General features: G+C 28.7%; 2 protein-coding genes across 2 annotated transcripts; one reads left to right on the forward strand and one right to left on the reverse strand.

Moving 5' to 3' along the window:
* The first annotated feature begins 7093 nt into the window (after nucleotides 1-7093).
* Nucleotides 7094-8783, forward strand: LOC137827869 (small ribosomal subunit protein uS13z/uS13y/uS13x). Its single transcript, XM_068634224.1, has 4 exons — nucleotides 7094-7266; nucleotides 7371-7531; nucleotides 7615-7803; nucleotides 8535-8783. The coding sequence occupies exons 1-4, from the start codon at nucleotides 7264-7266 to the stop codon at nucleotides 8638-8640; spliced, it is 459 nt and encodes a 152-aa protein (XP_068490325.1). The 5' UTR covers nucleotides 7094-7263; the 3' UTR covers nucleotides 8641-8783.
* A 4641-nt stretch (nucleotides 8784-13424) lies between these two features.
* LOC137828273 (uncharacterized) lies at nucleotides 13425-16021 on the reverse strand. The gene is made up of 5 exons (XM_068634763.1): nucleotides 15601-16021; nucleotides 15145-15233; nucleotides 14816-14993; nucleotides 13819-13889; nucleotides 13425-13715 (listed from the first exon to the last, which is right to left on the reverse strand). Exons 1-4 carry the CDS (start codon nucleotides 15793-15795, stop codon nucleotides 13824-13826), a joined length of 528 nt encoding a protein of 175 aa, XP_068490864.1. The 5' UTR covers nucleotides 15796-16021; the 3' UTR covers nucleotides 13425-13715; nucleotides 13819-13823.
* Nucleotides 16022-17088: the final 1067 nt, after the last annotated feature.

A 17088-nucleotide genomic window follows, 5' to 3' on the forward strand; every position in this document is an offset into this window, starting at 1 on the left:
AAAACAAGCAGGAGAGAAAGGCATTTCCACACTCTTCACAAACATCATGCATTTGATCCACGTCCCCCCATTCTTTCAAAGATCCCACGTAGTAATATAATAATAATTAAAAAATAAAAATAGATAATGATAGTAATAATGATAAATGTTTAAAATAAAATAACATACTGATAATATTTATAATAATAATAATAAATATTTATTTATGTTTACATTAAAAAAAAATTACAGCATGAATTAAATAATATTTAAAAAAAAATTGCTTCTTCTCAACCAATCTTTATTTTACCTCTTTATATAGTTTTATCCATATTTTTTTTTATACTTTCACTTCTTTTCTTTATCTCTCAATTTTTTTTGTTCAATGCCAAACTTAGCCTCCATAAGTAGTAAGTACGAAATTTTATTGAAGTATTACGAATAAAAATAGAACAATGATAATAAGTTAAGGTTGAAACCTAAATTCAAATAGTGCAACAAAAACGAATCAAAGGATTAACAGATCTTAAAATCTTGTAGAGTTAAAGAATTTATTTTATTTTATATTTTGTTGTCCACTTATATTTTCTTTTATAAAAATACCCCATATACATTAAATATTTGTACTGTTGCAGAAAAAAAAAATTAGGACAAAAGATTTTAATGATTATGTTGCAAAATAATAGAAAATAACAAATAAAAGAAAGATAATTGAAGTGGATAAGATTGGGTGTGATGGTATGGGACCATTTGAATGGCAGTTGTTACTTGACGAACTGTTCGTTTGTGTCGGCAACAAAAGGACATTCCATTTCATGTGTTTAAGCATATTCTTTCTCAAAAAAAAATAACTAAATCTATATATTGCTGTTATAAAAAAAATTGATGAATGGCTAATGTAAGAAAAAATATATCATCCATCCATAAAAAAACTTAAATATTCTTTTAAATATCTCATATCTTATTAGAGAGATATGATCTTACAATAATTATAATGTTTTTATAAAGTTAATTAAGATTTAACATTTAAATTTAAATACTGAGAAATAGATTTAAAATTAACGTATAATATTAAGACTACTAATAAATAAAATCAAGTAAGATATTCAATAAGTTATGTTTAATTTTTTTAAAATAATTATTATAAAAAATATTTTTTTATTAATTATTGTATAATAATTGATAAATAATGTAATTTTTATATTTTAAATTGAAGAAAATTTTACACCTGCCAGTTACACGTGAAGACATGCGAATTGTCTATATACAGTTAGATAAATTTGTGGTTTCCAACAAGACTTTAAGATTGATATAATATAAAGGTTGTCTATATATCAAATCTCACAAAAAAAAAACATAAAACAAAATAGCACATCAAATATAGGTAGTCATTTGTCACACGAAACCATACAACTTATTTGTGACCTCACACTTGTAATATTAATATCTTAGCTAATTAAAAATCACACAATAATTTAATTTTGGTTTCAGCTGGGAAGAATAATTGATTTTAACAGATTAAAAAGTTATTATGCAATTATGCTTAATCGTGTTATAAAGAAAACCCATAATTTAAGAGCAACTATCTAAAATATTGAATATATTTAGCAAAACAATGATATTATGGCATTAGACTACAATAAGAAAAAACTTCACTTAGTAAGAATTATCTATGAATAAAAAACTGTGGAAATAATTGTAAAATGAAACAAAAATGATAAAGTTTTTGTTTAGTTTTTGTTTGGTTTATGTGAATTGAAGGAAACTTGGGTGGCATATTCAGCCTTACACGTATTGGCCATGTATGGGACATAGTTGTGACACTTTAATTAATTAATTGATTGAATTTAGACTTGAATTTGGTAAGATTAAAGATTGTGGGTCAAATCACAGCCACGTGCTGCTGCCACGTATACAACACGGAGTAATAGAAATAAATAAAAATAAAAATAAAAATAGGGAATTATGTTAGTGGTTGGATTCTCGTGATGTAACTTCATGATTGTCGAATACCAGATTATTTAGGATCTAGATGATCACATGCATTGTTCATTTTGTTTTTATCTATGATTTTTTTTTAATCACAAAAGTATAATAATAATTTTGTTGGTTTGAGTTTTGCTTAATTGGGAAATTTCAAGTTCATATCGAATTGAACTATAGAGGTCATTAAAGAAAAATTATTAATGGGAAAAACGAATTATGTTCTCTTTCTATTTCGTTCAAAATTTGATTTATTTATGCCAAAACCCACTTCATTTTTATAAATCACTTTTTGGAACAATGTTTACAATACATTCATTAAATACAGTATTCGTTTACTGATATTTTTTCCGTTCAGAATTTACTATACTTTTTTTATATAAATAATTTTTTTTTTGTTCTTTTACTTGTGATTTAAGTATTGTATGTTATATAGAATGATAAACATAAAATATGTTGGTTTTTATTAAAACCTAAATGTTGGAATACTTGTCTAACCTCAACTTGGTTTTATTAGAGTTTTTTTTTTTATATTTAAGATTTCTGGCATATTTAAACGATTTTCTTCACAATTTTGCTATATAAAAAAGAATCAATATTTTTTTTATAAGTTAATACAAACTTATACGCAAGTAAAGATATTTTTTTTAAAATAAATTATATGAAAGAATTTTCACAAATTATTTTAATTTGTAAAAAAAAATATTTTTTATTCGTCTAATTAAGTTATTTAGATATATCCTTGTTCAACATTTTAAATTAAGTTTGAATATGTAATACTTGTTATGCAAATTTTCAAAATCTTTCGCTATTATTGTAATGAATCAGAAAAGTATTTTTTTTTCACTGTAATAACATGATTAAAATGTTGTTTGTTTATGCAAAATAAAAAACTTATTTATGCCAATGTTCTTCTGTTATAATAAACAACTCAATTAAATTTTATAAGAAAAAAGTAATCCGACAGAAACAAAAGGAAAATATAGGAAATATCTATTTAAATGACTAAAATCTGTGCAAAGAATTTGAGAAGATTTCATTTAAAGTAGCTATGAAAAATGAATTGGTAGGTATATTATAATATTTTTTCCAATAAAACTAAAAATTTAAATATGGTAGAGATGGTTCCTTGCTTTGCTACTTTTTGTTTATGAGGATATTGATATTCTTTTAAATTATATGCTTATTATCAACCACGTGTCTAATGTAATTAAATAAATAGGAATACACATTAATGTTAAGTGAGATACCTAATAACAATAACAATTATTGCATTGAAAAAGGGATTTATTAAAAAAAATCAAACATTGCCGACATGACGGGTCCAAAAACAAGGGCAATTCTAGGACTCCCGAACATTAGGCCCATATACATAAAAGGGCTTCAATTAAGTTGGGGCAATTTCTTCCTCCATCTCCATAGTTCCTTCCTGCACCTCCATAAATTTTTTTGTTCCAAAACTATCCTACAGCAAAAGGGGCAGTTTTTTTTTTTTTTTTTTTTAGAATTCGTAAACGTTTTGAATTCTAGAATTTAGAATAAAAAATTTTAAACTTTAGAAGGTATTTTGTGAATTTAAAAATTCAGAATACAAAATTGTAATTAAAATTTTAGAGTTCGAAATTTTAGAATCTAAAAAAAATAAGAAGAATATGTGTGTTAATAAAAAAAATGAAGAAAAGGGTAAAGTTGTCATTTGATCTCTTATACGGAGGTGCAGAAAGAGAGCATAGAGGTGTAGGAAGAAATCGCCTTAAGTTGGGTGGATAAGGCTCATTATGAAGCCAACCTATGATGTTAGAGTATATGACTTTAAATAAGAGGGGTGAATTGTTTATGAAAGATTTTCGCAAACTTTGAAGGTATAATGAAATTCAATGCAAAATCACAAATATAGAAATTCAAAAAGCAATCAATCAAAATCTGTTTAAGTTGATTGTCAAAAAATCAATCATTGTTTTTGCGATTCAACCGGTTGTTTTTATCAGTAGAGTTAAAAACAACTTAAAAGCATAATTTAAATGAGTTCAGGGCAATAGAAAAGCACACAAGCAATTTATACTAGTTCACTCTTATTCCAAGAGTTACATCCAGTCCCTAGAAAACCACGGGATATATACTATGCAATCAAAATTCAGATTACAAACACATCACCAAATAAGTGACTTTAAACACCTCAAGTCACACACTTCCTATCAGAACACCCTCTGATTTTGCACTTACACACCAGTATTCAGAAATACTAGAGATACAGAAAGGATTACACCCGATGAAGATCAAATCAAAAGATTGCATCAATCATATTCCACTTTTTTGAGAAAACCCAAAAACTTGAATGCAAATCTTGAAAACTCAAATTTGTTTTCATACTTTAAAAAATGTCTAAAACTGTTCTCTCTTAAAGATGTTAAGAACATTTAAAGGATCCTATTTAGTTAGAAAACATTTAAAGTTGATTTGCAAACTTAACATAAATTGTGTTATGCATTTTCAACAAACAATCGGTTGAATTCTCGAAACAACCGATTAAATCAGTTTGTCAGCAAAGTCAACCAAGTCAAACAACTTCAAATCCTTTTCAAAAACCTCTAAGTGTCAAAAATCGAATGAAACGATGAAATAACTGGTTGTTTTTCCACTTCGTTATACAACAATCTTTTTCAAAAATGTTTTGATTCCAAACTGTTTTAGATTCAAACAAAGAGTAAATTACACATTAATCTATCCAGATCCCACCTACACAAGTAACAACTTCAGTCTTTCATCAAACACCATGGATTTGGAGACATCAAAGCTTCAAGATCATCCTTAATCATCTATGGTCCTAGAAATATTAGAACCCTCTTCTAATACATTAAGGTTTTAGCCTAGGAACCGTGTTGACCTACTCTCAGCCGCTTCACTTCACGGAATCGTGCATCCCTTGCGTTCAACATGGTGCTTAATTCAACGCTTTCTATTATTCTTATTTCCTCGTGTTATTCATATTTAGGTTACATGTTTTTATAGAGTTTCGGAGTTTTTATTTTCTCTTTGGAATGATCATAAAAATGCAAATTTTATTACAATTTGTAACCTAACCTGTGATTCGAAATCAGGAATTTAAAAGTTATTCTTTTTGTCTGTGATTGAATGTGGATTAAAAATTGGGTTTTAGTGATTTTGGGTTGTTTTATTTGAATCTGACCCTTGTTTTTTTTAGGCTTTGGTGGCAAATGAGGAGTTCCAGCACATACTTCGTGTTTTGAACACGAACGTAGATGGGAAGCAGAAGATAATGTTCGCCCTGACCTCAGTCAAATGAAGTTGGGGATGACTTGGAGAGACTCAAGAAAATCAAGTGATTACTGTTTTTGATTGTGTGTTTTTATGCAAAAAAAATATTTAGCTATAACTGATCCATTTCACTTTTAGTGATTACATTGTTAATCATGCAATGGTTAGAGTGATATTGGGATTCTTAACAGTCTTTTGCTCATTAAACAATCTGATACCAACAATCTAATTCTTTCGCACATTTTGATTTCAATTATGCTGAATCTCTGTTCTTTCCGTAAGCAATTTCTGAATATAATCTATATATTGGAACTGTTTTAAAATGAAAACTAAGAAATGCATGTGAATAAAACAATTGTACTATCACTAAAATTTTGCTTTATCTAGTACTATCACTTTTTTTAAATTATATTTTTACATGTAAAAATTAAACATATATAAGACGACATTACTGATTTTGTTAGACATACTAATGATTATTTGACTGTCATTACTTCACTTAGACATACTATTGATTAATTATCAATGTCATTAATTTAGCTTGGAAAAAATTTAGGTACGGACAAAAATTAAAAGGTTAAAAGTAAAAGAATTTTCGTTTTTTTAACCTAAAAGTGTCTTCTAAAAGAAAATTTATTTTAAAAACTTTGATTTTGTTTGAAGGTAGTTATTTATTTTTGTAAAAAGTGAATATATAAACATACTAAAACATTGGTAAAATTAATATAAATCACAATCATTTTCATGATAATAAAACAGTATGTAAGAATCATATAAAAATTAATTTTAAAATCTAAAAATATGGGAATAGTAAATTATTTTACCGTTGATTTTAGAATTATGTACATGAAATATTAAAAGAAATTAAATATGCATTATCAAGAAAAAAAAATCATAGTTTAATAATATTTTTAATGGAAGAAAAATAAGAATTTCACTGTAATCAAACATCAGAAAACAAGAAAATAAAAAACGGAGTAACTTTAAAAACGTATCCCATAAGGCATGGGGAATCACATAACATAAAATCTGTAAAAACTAATAATAAAATATAAGTAGGTATACACAAGTATGTAATAGAAAAATATAGCATAAAATAACACAAGATCTGAAGTGAGGTGTTATGATAACAGTAAGCTTTTAAAAATTGAAAATAGTTGTATTTTTTTTTTAACAAAAATGAATATATAGAATTTATCAATTAATTCATTACATTATTGATTTTGGTTTAATTTTGGATCACCCAAAGCAAGACAAATTATTTATGCACCGTAATAATTTGAACTGCGTCCTATCATCTTTTAAATTTTTTAAATTTATTTTTCATTTTAAGTTTAAAAATCTAGAATTCAAAAATTAAAATCTCATTATGAAAAATAAATTTAAAGTGAAAAAAATATATTTCAGAAAAAAATCTAAAAATATATTAATATTTTTTTTAAAAAAATTTAGAAATATGTTTTAAAAATCTAAATCTATAAATATATTTCAGAAAAAAAAATTCTTAAAGTATTTTTTTATCCGTACCTTTTTTTATTTAAGGCAATTTTTGTCATTTCACTGAAATATTTTCTTATTTTATTTTTCATTTTATTGAAAAATCTGGTGCATATTCAAATTTACATGGTAGGGAGAATTGCCTAAAAGCAAAAAGTTATTTTTTCGTCTTAATTCACAAATTTGTATCTTTCTTGTAAAATTATATTGGTGCCGATTACGCAATACAGCAATTAGAAAAAATATTCTAAATTGGTGTAAGAAAATATTATTCGGGTGTTGAAAGTATTTGGTTACTCATCAATTAGTTTTCCCTTAATTTAAGAAATAAAAGAAAAACCAAAGCCCAAACTGAGGTCCTAAATGGGCCATTGAAGTTGAGCAAGCCCACACGACAAAACCCTAGAACTGGCTCAGCACATTTGTATAACATTACTCATTCCCAAACCCTAGAGTTTCAGATCCTCATTCAACCAGCACCGATAGCAGCGGCGACCGTCACTCTCCAACGACACTTTCGCGGCGAAAATGGTACATGCCCATCTCGTCGCACCTCTCACTGCGCGTTGATGAAAAAAGTTCAATTTTTGAAGAATCCTTAATCGGTAACTGAATTTGTTTTACGAATGTTGCAGGCTCTGGTGGCAAACGAGGAGTTCCAGCACATTCTCCGTGTGCTGAACACTAACGTCGATGGCAAGCAGAAGATAATGTTTGCCCTTACCTCCATCAAGGGTATTGGTAGGAGATTCGCCAACATGGTTTGCAAAAAGGCTGATGTTGACATGAACAAGAGGTACTTGTTTTGTTGATCAGTTTAATTGCACGCTGATTCACTTGTTTTTGGATTTTTTTTGACACCCTTTGTGCTACTGTCAGGGCTGGTGAGTTGAGTGCTGCTGAGTTGGATAATCTGATGACTGTGGTGGCCAACCCAAGGCAATTCAAAATCCCAGACTGGTTTCTTAACAGGAAGAAGGATTACAAGGATGGCAAGTACTCCCAGGTTGTGTCCAATGCTCTCGATATGAAGCTCAGAGATGACTTGGAGAGACTCAAGAAAATCAGGTCATTCATTTACTATGTCTATTTGTTGTTGAGTTATTCAATTTTTTTTATCAGGTCTGATGATTCGTTCCAAATTAAAGTTGGTTTTGCTTTTGTTGACAAAGCCGAATTATAGTTTTTAGCTGATGCAGTGTGTGCTTAGTTTGTGTAATATGACATGGATGCAGAATTGTTGGATTTGATGTGGTTTTATGTCCTTGTTTAGTAGTTTGTTTAATTTGTTTTAGATATTGTAGCTGCTTGTCTGAATTGTTTTTTTTTGTGTGACTTCAGAAATTAGATAGATTGTCTTTATTGTAATGGAGTTATCTCCCGAAAAGAAGAAACCATTCGAGTGTAGTTTGCTGGCTTTCTTGACCAGTATCTTTATTTTGGTTTTGCTGTTAGCCATTTAGTTACGAGATGTCAGTGAGACTATTGAATTCTCAATTATATTTTGAAACCAACCGAATAATTTTAAAGAAAGCTAATTGAAGCATGCCCAATATTCCAAATACCATTCATTTGTTAGATTGACATTATTGCAATCAATTGCATATTCATGTAGATATGGGTATATGAGTGTAATGAGAATATCTAACCTAACCCTGCCATATATTTTTACAAGTCAAATTATGTATTTACAAATTTTCCCAAGCATTTTTTCTGGAGAATTTGTGTATTGCTTGTTAAATATTGGTGTGTAGATAACCGCATTAACCCTTGAGATTCACATCCTTTCTTTTCTGCAGAAACCACCGTGGATTGAGGCACTACTGGGGCCTTCGAGTCCGTGGTCAGCACACCAAGACCACTGGCCGTAGGGGGAAGACTGTTGGTGTCTCTAAGAAGCGTTAAGCTGTTATGTTTTGGCTTCAAGATTAGATTTTGTTGAGGAGGCAATTTTTAAAGAACACTAGACATGTTTTGCATAACGAAAGGACTTTGTATCAGTTATTTAATGTGGTGGCAATTTCAATTTTGTTTGTTATTTGCGTTAAGCTCTCTTATGATGCTGGTTTTTATTTGTAGATAACCTTCAATATTATTGATGAAATTACATTCTCACTCCCGAAGTAAAATCCACCTTTTTACCTTTTTCACATTTAAGTAATTAATTAGAGATGGTAATATGTTGAATTTGCGTTCTATATTAGTGGTTTATTTTATTATGCTTTTTAACTGCGTGAATTATATGATGACATCTCTGGATTGGAATCTAGTTTTTTCGTTAGTTTTCTTCCTAAAAATTATTCATGTTGAAAGTGTTCTTTTTTAACATACCTTTTGTTAACAAAGATAAAATATATTCGTTCTCCTGTATTATTTCGTCTTTTCAATACAACTTTGTCTTATAGAAACCATTCCATTGCCTCATTTTAAAAGCCATTCTGTCAAATAAAAACATTAAACTATTGTAATACTCTCTATTTCTTACCAAAAAATATAATAATAGTTCAAAATTACGGTTTGTCACTATTAAAAGTTAATGAAACTTTGTTTTATATGGGTGACGTTCTTGATATATTGAAGGGTCTAATATTAATACTTATACCAATCATCATATAAACTTGCATGTGAGAGTATCAATATAAAAAATTGAGGACCTTTTCTAATATAGTACAAAGTTCACGTTTTTGTTATTGAAAAAAAAAGTGTACTTATCATTACTATTGAAAATGGCAATATTACTAGTTTCATTCGTAGCACTTGTTTAGGACGCAATCCTTGTAATTCCTTTGTGTCGTGTGAAAATTTTCAGTCTTCACACACCACTCTGAATGCCGTTTTTGTTGACAGAACCAGAATGAAAAAGCAACTAGAATGGAAGAGTGTCATTAGTGAAGGAGATGAAATTTTTGCTTGGATTCTGGTCAGCCCTATTATGAAATATCCACTGGAATCCAAAACAATAAATCATATCAATTAAAAGAATTACAATAAAGAAATACTTTCCTTTAAATAATCACCTATATCAGGGTTGTTGTGTTTCTTTACATGAGCTTAGTTTGGTTCTCCTATGTTTTTTTTTATTCGTTTTCTTTCCTCTTTTATACATCTTTCTATGTAATGGCATATGATTGTTGGATCTTAGACAATCACTCTAACTAGGAAGTTAAGTTTTACACTGATGCCTAGCATATGATTTTTATTAAAAATTAAAAGTCACACAAGCAATTTTGACAATAACAGTAATAAATATAATGGCAGCATTGCTAGAATTGTATTTAGTTTCTATTAAGAAAAATTTACAAATGAATAATTAGTGAAAACATTAGAGACTCAAGAAAATCAGGTGATTACTGTTTTTTATTGTGTGTTTTTCACGTAAAAAATATTTAGCTATCACTGATCCATTTCACTTTTAGTGATTACATTGTTAACCATGCAATGGTTAGAGTGATATTGGGATTCTTAACAGTCTTTTGCTCATTAAATCTGATACCAACAATCTAATTCTTTCGCACATTTTGATTTCAATTATGCTGAAGGTTTGTTCTTTTCGGCAGCAATTTCTGAATATAATCTTTGTATTATAACATTTATTTTATTTAATGGCTGCATGCACTATGTGACACAACCTGCTTCTTTTCTGTCATTCATAAAGTACAAAAATGTAATGTATTATAAATTGCAAGAGTAAATAAATGATGTGTACAAGTATGAGTTCAAATATACCATTTAGCATGTTAATATTGTTCTTTGGACCTGATAGCATTAGCCATATGAATTTAAGATGTATGCCTTCAAGACTGTTGTCTGCATGCCAGGGTGTGTTTGGTATCATGTAGAGAAATGAAAAAAGAGAGTAAAGGATTGTAGAGAAAAGTTGAAGAGTCACATTCTTTGTATGGTATCATCCATATCCAATGAAAATGAAGCAGGCTTACTCTCTTTAATTGGTTTCATCAAACTAGATAGAAATAAAAATAGATACAAGTCAAATTACTTTATTACCTTTATCCGTTGAAAAACATTTAAGAGAATTATATAACTGTTTAAGTGAGAAAACAAATTAGGTTTTCTCAGGAACCCTTTCATTCCTAACCATTTTCCCGAGTAAAGGATTGCAAATAGTACAAAATTTGGGTGTCCTATGGAAAATAATCCGTCCATTTCTCTCTCCTTTCCTTCGTGAATCTAAATACTTAGCTAGGAAAGGAAACTGTACAAGTTATTCACGAATCACACACACTAGTCTCTAAGAAGCACTGAGCTTAAGGTTCTGTTTGGATTGAGGAGGAGATTTGTGAGGATTAGAGAGAGTGGATTTGTGAGGATTGGAGAGGATGTGTGAGGTTGTTTAGATTGAGGGATGATAGAGTGGATTTGTGAGGATGGTTTATTGTAAGTTTACACAATTATCCTTCTTATTAAAAAATATTTAAATAATGAATTATGATTTTTTTTTGTAGGTTTGAATTAATTAAATATTTTTAATATATAATATTCATAATTATTTATATTTTTAATAAAAAATTAAAAAATATAATATAAAATATTTTGGTGTTAAATTGAAATAAATTAAATACATTAAAATTTATGAAAATAATATTCATTTGTTATTTTATATAACTATATATACTGTTGATATTATAATTTTATTTTATTATTTATAATTATATGTTGTTATTAATAGTATAATTAAATATTTTTAAAATTATAAATAATAAATAAATTTATGTAATATTTAATTTTATATATTAAAATAAAATACATGTATAAGGGTATTTTGGTAAAATGCAACAATTCTATTAAATCCTCACAAATCTCTTCATTTTGTGAAGAATGAAAAAATCCCTCCACCCTCTCCCCCATCCTCTCCCCCACTCACAAAACCATAGAAACAAACACAAAAAAACACCCCCTCCCTCCACCCCTTGAAAGCAAACACATCCTAAACACCCCCTCCCTCCTCCCCCTTGGAAGCAAACACATCCTAAAGCTCTCACTTTGTTCCCTTTTTCTTACTGTTTTTTTGAACAATGGGATATATTATTTTGTTAAAGCCAACAATTTTATTTTGAGAATGCATCTGGATTTTGTTGCATTTGAATTTTGGTTATGATTGGGTTGGTTCTTTTTATTCCCTTGTGAATCTTGTCTTTTTGGTCCCCAGTTGTCCATTTGTAGGGTACGTCATGTTGATTTCAGTTAAAATATGGCTTGATATTTAGCAAGATTAATGTATGATTAGCCAAGACTTACACAATGCTTGAATGATATTTGGTATGTGAGCATAAACATAACTAATATATTTATTGTATATTAAAATAATAATGAAGCATGATAATGTTCTAATGGAAGTTAGTTAAACTACTATAGAACCCTTTCACACAGGAATTTTGTCAGTTGTAATAAGTTTGTCAATGATTTGTATTTTATAATAATAATTCTTAAAATCTGTATGATGTATTTTTTTTTATTTCATTGATTATTCCATGTCTACTTAGATTATTCTGTAACAAATAGTAGGCAAATTAATTCATAAAAGTGAATTTAGTACAATTAGTTTAAAATGTTTTAATGAAAAGGATTCATATTTTTTGTCTTTATTGTCAAATGGTTTATTAGAGGCTACTTTCCATGTTAAGTGAAATAGTAACATGTTCAAGTTTAGACTCATGTACAATTATTGAGAAGAATAAAACAAAAAATAGTATGAAAATTTTGTGAATACTTTTCAAGAAACTTAGAGTGTAAAACTAATCCAAATATTATTTTGGTTGAGTTAAACAAACCTACTCCAAATGAGAATAGTAAATTCTATGTTAAACTCTAATGTAAAAGGGCATTAAAAGACCTCGACCGAAATAAAAAGAGTTAATCGAACTAAACTAAAATAGAAAAAGAAAAACTGAACTATTCTTATTAAAAATTAAATTAAGCTATTTTAGTTCAATTTTTAAAATCTATTATTAGTATAATACTTAAACTATTATGAGAGTTAAAAAAATTTACAAAATCATTTACCACTTGTTGAAGTCATTGATTTTTTGGGGTGACTTTCAATTAACTTATCTATTACTAAAATTAAATTAAATTAGCAAAAAATTTGTATGTTTTTTTTCAATATTAGTTATCAAAAATGCATTCCAATAGATACTAGTGAAAAATGGTTTGTTTCCTTCGTATTAAATCTTCAATATTTATATTAGTTCATGAGATATAAGTCTAAAAAAAGGTTGGTGTTGCTTATATAAATTTTAGTTGCAAAAAAAAGACAAATTCTGTCTCATCTACTGGTAAAAAGGAAATTTAAATATTAACTTAGTTCAATTTCTAGCGAAAAATAATCAATTTAAAATGTAGATCGTTGCAAATTATACTATAAAGATATTTCAATCTGCAAATATAAAATGTAGTTAACTATACTATTTTTTAAAAAAAATTTGCTTGAACTGTTTGGTACTTCAGATTGATTTGGAGACCTTTTTAGGTTCACTCAACTTTTAAACAATTTAATTCAATTTTATGTTGAAATGTGTTCTGAAATAAATTTTGCGAGACTTATAATTGTGATTCCGTCTTACACCTTGCAAGAATTGCTGAGGTTGACTGTTCTTCCTGTCCGTACGAAAGTCAACAGACACATTGAGGTGCAAACATTGACAGGCTCATGTGCTGCACACCACACACCGTTCAAAATAAATACGGATTAGTAACAAGTGCTAATGCAAGGCATCCAATACATTGTCGAGAAACTTGTACAGATTTAAGATTAATAAAATTAATTTTGATAAAATTATTTTAAGATGTGTATCTCATTCAAATGGGTACTAAACATTTTCCATGCAATTCAATCAGTGCATCGCAAACATTGACCAACTTTAATCTCCGTACTAAGTTGAATCAACAAATGATCCTCAAGTCGGTCACATCACATCATGTATGTGACCGAACATTCCAATGGACAAGTGTCTTCATCAAAGCTGAAAAAGTTAAAACAACAAGGAGTTTTAAGGACAGGGATTATTGGAAATGTTATTGAGCATATTTAATACAATAATAAACAGCGTAACAATAAAAACTTACTAGGGTTATTGTTCAACCTTCAGACCGGCTTCTATGCGTTCAATAAGCTGATCTGCAGTCAATGCTCCCTCCTGGAAGTCATCAAAACCAAAAAAAATTCTTGCTTAGAAGGTGAAGATGATTGTTTATAATATGGAGATGACAGACAACACCCTTGTTTTGTTTTATTTTGTCAAATAAGCAAATGTCTATGTAGCTTCATAACAAAACTTCATAGGTAAATAACAGATTCAGCAAGAAAATCTGTGTAGTCTCTACCAACATAAGCAACAAATTCAAGAACATCAAAGAAAAGGCTACAAACAGACAAGCTCCAGACCAGATCATTTCAAGCTATCCTTCACACAAATATGATGATGGGAGCAAGCATTTGAATGTTCATGACACTCGTGCTATTGACTGCAAACAGAAGACTCTATCTTTCAAGCTATGTACTAAACTAGCAATTAGGCTCTTTTCTATAACCAAATCAAATATGTTTTCATTATGTTTCAAACTCAACAGGCCTAGCGGAAAGTTTTAATCAAAATTAGGAACTAGATTATTCCTTTAGATGCAGGTCCTCTACAAGTTGTGGTGCATAAAAGCTAACTTCAGGCAGTTCCCAATAGAGGGCAAAAAGATAGCTACTTCTTTCATTAGCTGGCTTAGTAATCGAATGAAGAATTATGATGATTAGGATCCTTCACATTACAATTTCAAATTCCTAACAAAACCAAAGAAGATTAGTAGCATTGTTAATTTTACGTTTAGTATATTTTAGAACATAGCAACATTGCTAATGCAAATATACTTACAAACACAAACAATAAATTTGGTTTCACAATTCAAATTTAAATGCCATGTCATGCCATTTTAGGCCAAATGCAAGTGTTAGGAGTCATTGCAGAACCAGAACCAGAAGCTTCCATACATTATAAAGTGTCACATAGATATGATTAACCACCAGGTGCAAGGAAAAAGCACAACTCAAATGAAAAAAAAAGATTTGACTTACAAAACGATCATAAGGTTCTCCATCCTTAAACATGATGAAAGTTGGCAATGCCTCAATTTTGTATTTGTCAGCAATGCTAGGATACTTCTCAGTATCAATCTTCACCACCTGTATCTTATCCTTAAGCCGAGTGCTTACTTCATTGAGTATGGGAACCATGAATTGACAAGGACCACACCTGTAAACCAGGTCTTGGGTCACTCATTAGTTGCTATCATATAACAAGTTAATAAAACAGCTTCAACCTCAAAAAGCACCAGTTAACAAAAACTGAGATAACACCCTGCCAGCAAATTCGGAGAAAAGAGGAAACGGAGGGAGAAACATACCAGGTTGCATAGAAGTCAACCAATACAGGCTTTTCAGAATTGGCAAGCAAATCGTCAAACGAGTTAAAGGTTTGTTTCTTAGCTTGAGCCTAAACAGAACAATACACCAAAACACTTATAAGTCCATAATTCGCTAACAATGTTGAACAGTTTAACAAAATTAAATAGTCAAATTAATATTCAGGGTCCTTGAGGCCGCACTTGTTCTTTCAATTGATTTTTCACGTCACAAATCTGAGAATTAATTTGACTACTGGAATACACATTCATTCAGCGACTAATTTCAGGGTTAAATACATATTTAGGGACGACGAATGTAAATAATAGTAATAATAATAATAATAATAATAATAATAATAATCACGAGTGTTCCTAGATTTACTAACTATGAAGAAACTCGTGAATCTACGTACAACTGCAATGGAAAATGAAAGCAGATAGCGTGGTTTAGGTTACCTGAGGAAGGAATCGTGGCCGCGGAGAAGTAGGAGCGCGTGGTGTACTAATCCGAAGAAGGCGCGTGCGCGAGGGGAATTGCAGCGAGGATTGTTTGGCGGAAGAAGATACGGCGGCAAAGGAGGGCGGCAAGCGCGTAGAACGTTCGGAACTCAAAGAAGAAATCGCGGAGGATGCTGAAACGGAAACCGTCATGGGAACGAAACGGGACGTGTTTGTTTGTGCTGGGGAAGAGTAAATGTAGATGAGGTGTGTTTGGATACCAAACTATCCGTTTGCAAATGAAACGACAGAAAAAAGAAGAAGAAAATATCTAAAGAAAACAAAGCGAAGGAACAAACGGACTCTCCCAGGTCTAACCCAACCTGCTGCTTTGCTCTCACTCCTACTCTCTCAATCCCAAATCTCTTTTCCATTTCTCTTTTTCTTTTTAATAAAATTTACCATTTATTGAATAATAAAAAACATTTTTCGGATGTCATTGTCAAACCAAGGCAGAATTTTGAATCAAAATAATTTTTATTGTGTTCGTAGAAAATTTGTTCATATCTTTATTTATCATTAATGTTGTACTTTTAAAAAAAAATTATTTTGCATGTTTCTTGACTTTATTATTACATTTTAAACAAAGATGATAATGCTGTTTATAATTTATTTTTAATATATTGCAACTAGTTTTTTTATTTTAAAGAAAAGTATTGCCTTTTTTTCAATAAAAAAACCTATTATTATTGTTATTATTTTACACAATTAGAACTATCATCGTACATATTTACTGTTGTCCACGATGGAAAAGTGAAAGCTAGATAGTTTGGTTGGATATATTAATTTGATCGAAATGAGAGTGAGTGACTGAATGCATTGATTAGTAGTGTTCACATCTGTAGTGAATTGAGAAGAAATGTTGGAAAGTCAGGACTCCATCTAATAATCTAATAAAATAAAATACAATTATGTTCTCGGTATACATGACAACAAATTTTAATAAAAAATTTCAAATTATAATCTAAATATAAAAAAGAAAATAAAAGATATGAAAGATAAATATTAAAAACACTAATTACCTAATTACTAAAAATATTAACATAATCAATTCTATTATATATAATTAATTCTATAATTATAAAAATATAATATAATATATAAAAAAATATTAAATAAATTTATGCTATAAAAATATTTAATAGTGATATTAATAAAAATAATAATATTAATAATAATGTATTATAATTATAAAATATAAAAAATAAATATTTATAATAATTTTTTTATATAATAACAATATTAATTAATAAAATAATTTACAAAATTTAAATTAACTCAAATTTATATAAAAATACTTTATATTTTACTGTTTAAATATTTGTAAAGATAAGAGTAAATTTGTAAACTTACATTTTAAACCTTTTAAAAATTTTAAAAATTCTCCTCTCAAATAAAGTTTCTTCATACATCCACTTTACATACCATAATCTAAACAACCTCACT

This window comes from Phaseolus vulgaris, chromosome 7 (genome assembly GCF_000499845.2).
Source record: "Phaseolus vulgaris cultivar G19833 chromosome 7, P. vulgaris v2.0, whole genome shotgun sequence".
Lineage (NCBI taxonomy): Eukaryota > Viridiplantae > Streptophyta > Magnoliopsida > Fabales > Fabaceae > Phaseolus > Phaseolus vulgaris.

Bases quoted from the DNA above. Each gene is read 5' to 3' on its own strand.
- LOC137827869 (XM_068634224.1), top strand. The intron at 7,532-7,614 runs GTACTTGTTTTG...TGCTACTGTCAG, and splicing joins GATGTTGACATGAACAAGAG to GGCTGGTGAGTTGAGTGCTG. The intron at 7,804-8,534 runs GTCATTCATTTA...TCTTTTCTGCAG, and splicing joins GAGAGACTCAAGAAAATCAG to AAACCACCGTGGATTGAGGC.
- LOC137828273 (XM_068634763.1), bottom strand. From the start codon at position 15,795: ATGACGGTTTCCGTTTCAGCATCCTCCGCGATTTCTTCTTTGAGTTCC. The intron at 14,994-15,144 runs GTATGTTTCTCC...CCTGGTTTACAG, and splicing joins GTTGACTTCTATGCAACCTG to GTGTGGTCCTTGTCAATTCA. The intron at 13,890-14,815 runs GTAAGTCAAATC...GATGACTTCCAG, and splicing joins GAGAACCTTATGATCGTTTT to GAGGGAGCATTGACTGCAGA.